This window comes from Scylla paramamosain, chromosome 34 (genome assembly GCF_035594125.1).
Source record: "Scylla paramamosain isolate STU-SP2022 chromosome 34, ASM3559412v1, whole genome shotgun sequence".
In the NCBI taxonomy this organism is placed as follows: Eukaryota; Metazoa; Arthropoda; class Malacostraca; order Decapoda; family Portunidae; genus Scylla; species Scylla paramamosain.
In genome coordinates this window covers 9,357,720-9,370,569 of record NC_087184.1, presented here as the reverse complement: position 1 = coordinate 9,370,569, position 12,850 = coordinate 9,357,720, and the positions used below count along the sequence as shown (strand labels likewise).

Here is a 12,850-nt window from a genome sequence, read left to right as displayed (position 1 = left end):
CTTCCTCTTATCCTTGTCTCTTGTTGTTCATCTCCCTTCTCTCTCTCTCTCTCTCTCTCTCTCTCTCTCTCTCTCTCTCTCTCTCTCTCTCTCTCTCTCTCTCTCTCTCTCTCTCTCTCTCTCTCTCCTTTACTTTCCTTCATTCCTCCTTGCATCATCCTTCTCTTTTATTATACCTCTAGTTCATCTTATGCTCATTCTCCTTATTTGTCTTATGCATTCTCTTCGTTAGTAAAATAAATCCATCACTTCTCTTATTTCTCCTCTTTTCTCTTCAGTTTTCTTTAGCTTTTCTGCATATCACTTTATCACCATCCTGTCATTAATTAGATGAATGGAATGGACTCTAATCAGGTTGTTAGTGCCGAGTCATTAGGGAGGTTTAAAAGAGGATTAGACAAATTTATGGATGGTGGGTATACGTCAAAATAGGTATATATATATATATATGTTTCATGTAAGGACTGCCACGTGTAGTCCTGACGGCTTCTTGCAGCTGGAATATTTACTGTTTCCTTTAATTTTCCTTCTGTCACTATACTACAATTATCCTTCCTATTATTAATTTCTCCTATGATTGTCTTTCGTTATCGTTATACACTCTTTTCATCCTACATACTATTCCTTCTTTTATTCTGTTATTCTACCATTACTCCAATTATTCTACATTGTACTTGTATATTCTCCTCTATTTATTCACAAACAATTTTCATCATATTCTGTTATGCTATCGCTCCACTTATCCTGTACTATCATCCATTTAACATCCCATATTTATTCCATTTACTATTCCTCCTTTTATTTTGTTATTCTATCACTCGTCCAATTACCCTCCATTTCTCCATTCATTTCCCAATCACTTCCCTTTTAACATCCCCATTTATCCTTCTCTCCTTCCCACCCATTACAACCTTGTGCACTCAATCTCCCTTTTTCTGACCCTAACCAACTACCACATACTCATACGTACAATTTTTCTTTCCACTACTAAGCCCCCATCGTAACTCTTGTTTAGTTTCCCCTCCGCGCTGGCTTAGTGTTGACATAGAAAATGGGAAAACGGGACGGACAGGTAGCAAAGGTCAATTATTACCTATACTCGTGTACACTCCGCTGTTGTAAGGTGTTTTTTACGTCCTTTTTTTCTTTTGTTTTATTTTCATGTGACTCACGAACATGGGTTGGAAAGTAAAGGATGAGAGAGAGAGAGAGAGAGAGAGAGAGAGAGAGAGAGAGAGAGAGAGAGAGAGAGAGAGAGAGAGAGAGAGAGAGAGAGAGAGAGAGAGAGAGAGTTATACTGGACACTGAACGAAAACAAATGGGAATACCAAACCCCAAAAAAGATATTATTATTATTATTATTATTATTATTATTATTATTATTATTATTGTTGTTGTAGGGGAGGCAGTTTCTATAAGAAGGCAGATTCAGCCCAAATCATGATATGGAGACTGATAAGAAGAGGCTGACCCATAAAGAGGATCTGGGAGAGAGAGAGAGAGAGAGAGAGAGAGAGAGAGAGAGAGAGAGAGAGAGAGAGAGAGAGAGAGAGAGAGAGAGAGAGAGAGAGAGAGAGAGAGAGAGACGTAGCCCTCGCAACCCACTCACCAACTCACTCACACACAAACACAAACACACACACACACACACACACACACACACACACACACACACACACACACACACACATCACCCCTTCCCCCTTCCCCCTCCTCCAAACCCTCCTGGAGTAAGAGGAATGGTATGGAATGGCCGTGACAAGGAATGCTGGGTGTTGAGCTGGACCGATATCAGCAAACTCCATCCCAAAAGGAAATTAGAAAAGAAAACGGGGGCGGGAAGGGAGAAAAACACTGAATTGGCTGGGGAGGGAAGAAGGGGCGGCGTCCTCCCTTAGCTCAGCGAGGCGGCAACAGGGACACCACCCGTCATAGTGAGCTTTACTTTCGCTTTATTTTGGTTTCACTACCTTCAGGCGCTTTAATGAACGTTGTCTTTACTAACATTATTCTATTTCTTTTCTATGCAACAGGGGCACCAGCCGTCATAGTGAGGGACTTTACTTTCGCTTTATCTTGGCTTTATCATCTTTAAGAGTTTAATGAGCATTTGTTTTCTTTGGTTAAGTTGACTGTTTTTACTTTTATTCTTATGCAACATGGATACAACTCAGTGAGCAGCTTTACTATGGCTTTACCTTAGCTTTATAACTTTTGCCTTATTACCTTGAGGGCTTTAATTAGTACTGGTTTTATTTTCGAAGTAATTTTTATATTATTTTATACACCAGCGACACCAGCAGTCATAATGAGCTGCTTTACCTTCGCTTTACCTTTCCTGGCTTTAATTAATGTTTTCTTTGGTTAAGTACATTATTTCTATTTTTATTTTTGTATGCAACAGGGACGAGCCATCATACTAAGCTGTTTTACCTCGGCTTTACTTTGGCTTTATTCCTCTTTACGGGCTTTAATGAGTTTGTTTTTGTTTTCTTTCCTAATTCACCCCAGCTTAACTTAACATTAATCCTTTCTTTTCTATGCAACAAAGACACAAGCCGCTATGTGATCTGCTTTACCTTCATTTTAGCTTGGCTTTATTAAGTTTAGGGGCTTTTAATTAATAACTGCCATCTTTTCTTCTATTTATCCTTTTTTTACTTTTCTACATAACCTTCAGGAGTTTAATTAGCTTTATTTTTACATAATTTTCCTTGATTTTTGTTATATTTTATTTCTGTATATTTACTTCACTATTAACTTAATCTATTCATTATTTAGTTTATTTATTCACCATTTACTTTATTTTATGTTTCAAAGATTAATATTTTTTTCTATATTTAGCTTTTATTTGATTTCGTTTCGTTAAACTTTCTAATTTCCTTTTAAATACTTTCCCAGTATTACTCTGTTCTTTAATTATCACTAACATCCTACAACTTTACTACACCGTTTATCATTTCATCTTCTAACACGATTAAGCTGCCCGTACATGTGTTACCTTCCAAACTGCGCTGCACTTTTCCTATCTTGCCTATTACTATTTTTTTTATTCTCGATTTCACAAACATTACATTTGACTTTATAATTTTCTACATCGACATTTCCCTTAACTCTACAGTGACCCCTTTTTTTTTTTCGATCGACCAGTACTGTATATGTACATTTTCTTGATTCCATTCTTATTCTCTCAGTCCACTTCCAACATTTTTTTTATTCATGATACTACTACACTAATAATCTTCTCAACAAAGCCCCTGTAAACACATTATTTTCTTTTCTGAATTCTACGAAAGTTCACCCACGCACAGTAAACTTTTTTTTTCCCCAAAAAGAATTCTACTGAAGTCCACCCACTCACAGTAAACTTTCCTTCCCCCATCCCATAATTCTACGTAAGTCCACCTACAAACAGTAAACTTTTTTCCTCCTAGATTTCTCCATAAGTTCACCCACGCATTAGTAAGTGGAATTTGGAAACTCAACACAGCATCACAAGTAGATGAGAAAGCCCTCTTTGAAGACTTTTAATGGGATCCAGGCCTGTCTGTGTTGGACAATACAACATGACAAAAGGATTCTTCTCTTGTCAGCATTCTTTTGTGCCCGGGAGGTATAAGGCAATTTTCCTTCACCTGGGAGTGGGTGTTGAAGGTGTGTGTGTGTGTGTGTGTGTGTGTGTGTGTGTGTGTGTGTGTGTGTGTGTGTGTGTGTGTGTGTGTGTGGTGTGTGTGTGTGTGTGTGTGTGTGTGTGATTATGCATTGAATTTTTCTGAATCAGGAAAGAAACACACCTACCATGCACACACACACACACACACACACACACACACACACACACACACACACACACACACACACATGTAAACACAATTCCAACCACACGCAAACATGAAAACACAAACAAAAATACAAGAAAAAAATAACACGGAATAAATACACAGAGAAAGAACGAGACAAACAAACCCCAAGAGAAGAGGACAAAGAAGGAAAGAAATAGGAAAGAAAACGTAGACAGAATAAAGAAAACTGTCTTCAAAAAACACAGAAAAAAGGAAAAAAGAAGCAAATGTAAGCAAAGAAAGAGGAAAAAGAAAAGTATAAAAAAATGAAAGACGAAAAGAGAAGCGTATGTAAACAAGCAAAGAAGAAGAAAAGGGAAGACAGTGTAGATGAAATAAAGAATAAAAGAAGTCAAAAAAAAAAAAAATGGGAAAAACAAAAGAAAAAACAAAAGAAGCAAATATAAGCACATAAAGAAGAATATAAAATGTACACATAAAGAAGATATCTAAAAGAAATAAATAAATAAAATAAAATAAAATAACGAAAACAGCAGCGAATGTAAGCTAACCGTTCCAAGATGTCAGCGGGCGTGGGAATTCCTGTACCATTCTAACAAAACATTTGCATGATTCTCTCCACGCGTCCCAGTCGTCACTCAAAGCCTGACTGACACAACGACGCAACGAGACTTTTCATCTGTTTTTTTTTCTCCACGGTGGTCAAAGGTATTACTGTTTCATGACTGGGATAAGAGAAATATAAGATGTGTTTGGGTGTGGAGTGTTACCTGAGGATCTAACCTAACGTGATGGAAAATTTCGAAGAGATATTATGAAGAAAAATTGCGTAAAAAAAGTAAAATAAAGCATGATGTTTGCTTTTATGGATTTCTTAAAAAAATTAACAAAGAAATTATGGTTTACTATGAGTCCTCTCTCTCTCTCTCTCTCTCTCTCTCTCTCTCTCTCTCTCTCTCTCTCTCTCTCTCTCTCTCTCTCTCTCTCTCTCTCTCTCTCTCAGGAAACACAAGCCAGGGCCCGATCATTCCTATACTTTTCCGCCGCTCCACAAAAGTTTTCTCCACGCCCGTGTTTCCGCCCCGAGCCAGGCCAGCGAGGCCACCTGAACTGCCTGCATGTCGGCCCAATTACCGCTCTCACCTGAACCCTCCCTCTACCCTCACCTGAACTCTCCGAACCTTCCACTTTCACCTGAACCTTAATAAATCTTAACCATCCTTTCACTCTTACCTGGACTTTTGTACTTTGACTTGAGCCTTTCTATCTCACCTGCTGCCATTATCACCTGAGCCTTCCACCTGACGCCCTCTCTCTCTCTCTCTCTCTCTCTCTCTCTCTCTCTCTCTCTCTCTCTCTCTCTCTCTCTCTCTCTCTCTCTCTCTCTCTCTCTCTCTCACCTGAAGTTTGCTCCTGGGTCAGAGAGTAAAGGTAAAGGAACAGTTATGAGTACTTGAGTAAGTTAGCTTAATGGAACAACTCTCTCTCTCTCTCTCTCTCTCTCCTCCTCTCTCTCTCTCTCTCTCTCTCTCCTCTCTCTCTCTCTCTCTCCTCTCCTCTCTCTCTCTCTCTCTCTCTCTCTCCAGGAATAACTTGCATGTAACAACTTCCCCTGTCTTCTGCTTCATTATCGTGGCCAAAGTTTCACAAGGACCCACCGAGACGCTCAGGGCGAGGACAGACCGACCGGCGGACATAAAACTTCCCTGAGGACAAAAAAGTTGAGGAAGGAAAAGATTGCAAAAATTAAGCGAGCGTTTAAGAGGAAAAACAAGTTATTATTATTATCATTATTGGTTTTATTAATTACTTTTCTCTGGTGTTTGTGGTTAAGGGTCCGTCAAATTGGTAGCACCTGTGTGATTCTTGTCAACAGGTGATGTGACGGGTGTTTGCGTGTTTGTGTGTTTATATGCTCATGTGTTTTAGGGGGTAGAGGTTGAGTGTTTCCAGTAGTGTAAAGTTTTGTGGTACGTAATGGTAGTAGTAATAATAGTAATAACAGCAGCTGCAACAACAACAACAACATGGGCAGCAACAATAGCAAAAGAATGATAATACTAATAGTAATTATAACGACAAGGAAGGGAGAATAAAAGGTATAAAAAAAATTAGAATTATAACAATTAGGAAGGGAGAAGAAAAATATAAAAAGGGGAAATAATAACAAATGGAAATAATACTGGAAATAATAATGATAATAATAATAATAATAATAATAATAATAATAATAATAATAATAATAATAATAATAATAATAATAATAATAATAATAATGAAGAATGAAGAAGAAGAAGAAGAAAATAAAAGAAAAGAAAAGAAGAAAAATGTAAAAAATAGACTAGAAACAAATTAGTAAATAACAAGAAAAAAGCGAGAAAAATATTAAATAAATCTGAACAAGAAATAGAACAAAAAGAGCAACGGCAAAACCATCACCACCACCACCACCCACCGCCATCACGAGCACCACCAACACAAACACCACTGCCAATAACACCAACACAAACACCACCACCAATAACACCAACACAAACACCACCACCACCACCACCACCACTAACAACAACAACAACAACAACAACAACAACAACACCAACAACAGGCAACAACAATACTATTATTGGGACAGCTGACGTCAGGGCGAGACTTTGACGTCAGCGAGGGGTGATTGAGAAGACGCGGGAACAGAGGAGACAAGGTAACAGTGCCATTGAAACCATCGAAGTATGCCAAGTGTTTCAAAATGTTCCACAGTGTTCTGAGGGCAATTGAGGTTAAGGCTTGCAACACTACACGACTTTAACTAATCCTTTATTTTATCTATTCCTTTATTTGTCTATCTTAACTCTTTCACTGTGATAAGCAAATATTCACAGCACTATGAACAATGTAAGAAATATTTAAAATTTTTGCAAAACACGTACAGGATAGAAGGGGATTGAAAAGAACAGATTTTGCAGTTTCTAGTTTTGTATAATGATTGGGGATGACAACAAAATAAGAAGTGCAGCAGAGTGGTTAGTGACAGAGAAAGTTGTGCCAAGTAGGAGTGAAAATGTTAATAGTGTGTTTAGGAAAGTAAAGGTTACACAGATGTTAAGATAACGTTAATTTAATCTTTGGTTCTAAAAAAAAAAAAAAAAGCTTTGGAGAAAATATTAAAATTGAGTTAATCAACCAAGTTTTGGGGAAGATTTTGCCACATGGTTGTTTAAATGTAATTCTCTCTCTCTCTCTCTCTCTCTCTCTCTCTCTCTCTCTCTCTCTCTCTCTCTCTCTCTCTCTCTCTCTCTCTCTCTCTCTCTCTCTCTCTCTCTCTCTCTCTCGCCACAGGTGTTACAGGCTATTCAAACAGTCTCTTTAAGTTAGTACTGAACCTCCGTAATGAGTCCCTCCCCCTACCACGATACTGGGATGCCGCGATGTGGGCAGTGATTATGTAGTAGTAGTAGTGGTAGTGGTAGTAGTAGTAGTAGTAGTAGTAGTAGTAGTAGTAGTAGTAGTGGTGGTGGTGGTGGTGGTGGTGGTGGTGGTGGTGGTGGTGGTGGTGGTGGTGGTCGTGGTGATTCTGATGATGCTGCTGCTGCTGCTGCTGATAAAATTAATAATAATAATGTGGAAAATAGTGAAAGAAACCCAACCCGTGTTTCCTTCACCACCTTCCACAACTCTTCACAATGTCCTCACGATAATAATAATAATAATAATAATAATAATAATAATAATAATAATAATAATAATAATAATAATAATAATAATAATAACAAAAATAATAATAATAATAATAATAATAATAATCACAGTACTCTGTCAGCTGAGACTCGAAACCTGGTGCTGTAAAGTAATCATAACTTTCTCCAGTCACTCTTGTCCTTCATATTACACCACCACCATCACCACCACCACCACCTTGACCACCATCAAAAACAGTAATAAACAACAAACACACACAAAGAAAAGAAAAAAAAAAAGAAAACGAAAGGGAAACCCAGAAAGAAAGAAAGAAAGATAAGATCAGGTAGGGCCAGGAGAGGTCACTGAAAGGACACACACACACACACACACACACGCACACACACACACACACACACACACACACACACACAGACACTCACACCCTGGACTTTTCTAGCATTGCACAGAGACTTGCAAAATTCAGGCCACTGAGGACATCCCTTACCTTGTCTGGCGAGCTGCAGGAGCCTCGCATGACTCCACTAAACCCATTTCGTGTCTCCTCGGACGCCGCACGGAGGGGACAGCGGGGGGAGAGAGATGAAGGGGAGGGAATAAAGGAAGGGGGACAAAAGGCGAGACAGGTAAATGGTGGGGAATATAGAGGCAGGTAGATTATATGTGGAAGGATGAGTGGCGGGGACGGAGTAAAGTTGGATTACAGTAGTTACAGGCACGGGGGTATGCAGGCTGGGTGTGAGGGATTACACAGGTGAGGGCCGCGTATTCACAGGTGCATTGAGAGGGAAGGGAAGGGACGGAGAGCAATGCAGGAAATATGGATGGTGTGGAAGGGGATGAGAATGGAAATGTGCACCGAGTTTTAAAAGTTATTCCTTCTGTAGTGTAACTTGTTTTTCTTTATATTCCGGATGCTAATACGATATTTTATTAAGTTTAGTGGTTTTTTTTTTTCATAGTCTTGTGTTAAAAGTTATTCGGAGTGCCTCATCTGTTACAATATCAAGCGATTTTTTTTTCTATTCTGACTAAAATTTAAAGGTTTTAGAAAGTTCGGACACTGTGTGTTGTTGTGAATTGGTTACGGGTGGTGTGGTAAATGAATTATTAGTCACAGAAAATGGGATGATGTGATGTGGTTCTCATAACAGACTGGTACATTTTTCCATTGGTACATTTTTCCATTGGTAATTGGAAGTAAAAAGGAGAACAAATGTGTACTCCTGTTTGGCACGCTTTGTTATCCACTTCTTTCTTTAAAAAAAAATAATATAGTTTCTTAAGAATTTCAGCAGTTAATACCCTGACAGAATAAAAACCAATTGACATTATACAGTTCATATGACAGAGTGAACAATAAGATTTTCCTTTCCTTCATACTTAAGGGTTCAGGTTTGGCAGGAAGGCACGAGACACGAGAAAGTAACCAATAAAACTCTCCTTCGCTTCAAGTGTGACGGTTGGCGCGGAGTCTGGCAGAAGATCACGAGAGGAAACATGAAAGCCATGCGGGCCAGGCAGCCTCCCACGACACTTACCGGGACACTTAACGCAATTTCCACACAGGGTCTGGAAGCGAAGCCCAGTAATATCAGACAGTAACACCAGAGTGCTAAAGAGACTGGAAACAAGAAGCGTCCTGCACCACCATGATCTTTGGCTGCGGCTCTTCCCTCTCCCTCTCCCCCCGTACCAAACGCGCGGCGCCCCTCAGGAGGCTGCTGCAGTTATTCACGTCCTGAGCAGCGCGAGCCTCAGGACACCGCTACCTTTGCCTGACGCTGCCTCGCACGTGAATTTCTTACACACTACATACTGGTGCTGGCGAGGATGACCTGCAGCACATACGTGAATACTTTAATACATAATATACAAGCAAATATTTTGATAGTTTAATAGTACACACGCGATTGCTTTAATAATTCTATAGCAGACACGAATATTCAAATAATTTAGTAGTACACACGCGGACATTTTAATAATCTAATAATACACGCGCGAATATTTTAATACTAATTTAGTAGTACAAACACGAATATTTTAAAGATTTAACAGAATACACGCGAATACTTTCTTCATAAATCAAAACACCGCAGTGACATGAACAAAATTTACGAACGCATTTTTTTTTCAACATACTGTCTTACCCGAACATGTCTGAAAACTTAAACAAGACAAATCTATTCCAGAAAAATGTTTATTATTTACTTTACTATTTATGAAATCTATATAAACTGAAGTCAACAACCAGCTAAAAAGTATAACAACCAGCTAAAAAGTATAACAAGAATGCTAATTAGTCAGTGTACACAATGAAATAAACTGCATAATTCCCTCAACATAAGAACAATATGAGAGATTTTACACATTGGTTAGCGTTCATAATTAAACATATATGAATACTATTAACATCAAAGAAAGGACACAACAAAAGAAATTACAGCAATCAACTAACTAGATAATAACAATAAAAAAAACATCAAACATTGAACCAAACGATGCCAACTAACACCAACACACCAACTTAAAAGGCTATACATTGGACAACGTTTAGACTCAACACAAAATCAAAGCAACAGCAGGAATCCGCCATCTTTTGGATCCCGACCGTGCCGAACACCCCGTTACACAGCAGCAGGGACAGAAAAGAAAACAGGATTCGCAGTGAGTGATTTAAAGGGAATAGAAATGCAGACTGAGAGTTATACAGGGAACAGGAAATAAAAGCTGGAATGATAGAGAGGGAGCGGGAAACAGGAACACGTGAAGGTGGCTGCAGCGACACACACACACACACACACACACACACACACACACACACACACACACACACACACACACACACACACACACACACACACACACAGGCACCAGATTAGCTAAGATTAAATAATTTATTCACAAACTTAAACATTGATATAATAAGATAAACTAAAATTATCACCACACGGAATATTAAAGCTAAACTATACAGAAAAAAATAGAAAAAAAAAACTGATAAACAAATACACACACACACACACACACACACACACACACACACACACACACACACACGAGACCTTTAATGACCTGAGCGATGAGGTCAAGGTTATTGGTAATGTTCAACAAGAATTCACGTTTTGACAACCCTTTGAGAGCACCCACTGGTACTGACAACACCTGAGCACTGGGGGGCTGAGGGACGCGTGTGATGCCTCAGCGTGGCGTGGACGTGTGCAGGGTTATGTAAATGTTGGTGCTGTAACTATTATTACTTGTTATGAGAATAGCACTGTCACTGCTACTAATGATGCTCCTAGTATTAATATTATGACAGTAAATGCTACTTACACAGGTACCGCTATTGCTGCTACTACTACTACTACAGCTACTACTACTGAAACATCATCATCCACAACCAAAACAAAGGAAAAAAAAAACAACAACCACAGCCACAAACACCACCATCACCAGCACTACCAACATCAACCAATATAACCACCAACACCAACACCAATAACGAACACAGCAACAACAATCTCGGTCTCTAACAGAAGATTGAACCCGCAGTTATTGAAGAGTAGCCGTGTGTGTGTGTGTGTGTGTGTGTGTGTGTGTGTGTGTGTGTGTGTGTGTGTGTGTGTGTGTGTGTGTGTGTGTGTGTGTGTGTGTGTGTGTGTGTGTGTGTGTAGGGAGGCTTTGGAGTATTGGCTTGGGGTCTCAGATGGTTGCTCACTGTCAAGGAAGGATCAAGAGGCAGGAAGGTACGGGAAGGTTATAGATGGTGACGACGACGAGAGAGAGAGAGAGAGAGAGAGAGAGAGAGAGAGAGAGAGAGAGAGAGAGAGAGAGAGAGAGAGAGAGAGAGAGAGAGAGAGAGAGAGAGAGAGAGAGAGAGAGAGAGAGATGAGAGAGAGAGAGAGAGAGAGAGAGACTGAGGCTGGTTGATTGGGAGAGAAAAGAAGTATTGGAAAATGAAAGTAAGGAGAAGAAGAAAGGAGAATAAACAAAAACAATGGCTTCCTTCAAAGAGAGAGAGAGAGAGAGAGAGAGAGAGAGAGAGAGAGAGAGAGAGAGAGAGAGAGAGAGAGAGAGAGAGAGAGAGAGAGAGAGAGAGAGAGAGAGAGAGAGGATATATTGCGAGTAACACACACGTACCAAAAAAATTCCACACACACACACACACACACACACACACACACACACACACACACACACACACACACACACACACACACCAATAATTCATCCATCTGAAGCCACAATCCACTTTTCCTTCTCTCCTTTCTTCCATTTTTTGCATCTCCACATTTTCCTCTCACACTTTAACCTCTCCCTCTCCCTCCCCCTCTCTCGCACAGGCTGGAAGGAGCAGACAGACTGGAAGGAGGAAGCGGATCGCAACGGACCACCTCGGCGAGGCCCTCACCTCCTCCCAGGGCTGCCAACCAACATCTCCGTGACTGCGGGAAGGTTGGCGACCCTGCCCTGCCGAGTGGCCAACCTGAAGGGGCGTTCGGTGAGTATGATGGGGAAGGAAAGAAGCGAGAAAGGGATAAAATGAAAAGAAAAGAGAAAAGGAGGAGGATGAAGGGGAAAAACAGAGGAAAAAAAAGGGACTGATTCATTAAAAAAAGGGGAAAAACGTTACAATATTGAAAGGGTAGGGGAAAAAAACGGGGAAGAGAAGGTGACAGAGGGGAAAAGGAAATGGGATGAAGTGGAAATATGAATAAGAGAAGGATATAAAGGAAAAAAAAAGAGATCGGTGAGGATGAAGGAGGAAAAAAAGAGGGAAGGGATGGGTAAGAGAAGAGACAAGGGGGAAAAAAAGGGGTGAGAGAAGAGAATAAGGAGGAAAAATGGGGACCTCCGTGAGTACAATAGGGAAAACAAAGGGGATGAAGAGGAAAAAGATGAGTGAGAGGAGGGGACACTGAGGAAAAATGGGGGAGTATGGAGGAAAAGAAATGGGAAGGGAGAAGGGAGGAAGAGGAGAAGGGGAAGGAAAGGAAAGAATAGGGAAAAGACAGGATAAAGGGGAGATATTGAAGGGGAAGCATAGTATTTTCAGAAGAGGAAGAATACATGGAGGAGGAGGAGGAGGAGGAGGAGGAGGAGGAGGAGGAGGAGGAGGAGGAGGAGGAGGAGGAGGTAAAGGGGATCGTAAAAGAAGGGATAAAGGGGAATAAGGAAAGGAGTAAAAAGACGATGCGGGTATTTCCTGAAAGCTAAAGTTGGATGAAGAAGAAGAAGAGGAGCAGGAGGAGGAGGAGAAGGAAGAGGGAAGAAGGAAGGGGAAGAGGAAGACAATGGAAGAAGGGAAGGGGAGAAGAGGAGATAAAAGTGGATTAAGGAAGAGTGAA

The 12,850-nt window shown here is 40.1% G+C and overlaps 1 protein-coding gene across 2 annotated transcripts in view; it reads left to right on the top strand.

The window, feature by feature from the left end:
• Nucleotides 1-12,850, top strand: part of LOC135090125 (hemicentin-1-like) — a 303,061-nt gene that overhangs the window by 118,370 nt on the left and 171,841 nt on the right. For both annotated transcript variants that reach the window (XM_063986500.1, XM_063986501.1), the window contains exon 3: nucleotides 11,846-12,003. In XM_063986500.1, the coding sequence (XP_063842570.1) occupies nucleotides 11,846-12,003 (158 nt within the window). The remainder of the gene's footprint in view (nucleotides 1-11,845; nucleotides 12,004-12,850) is intronic.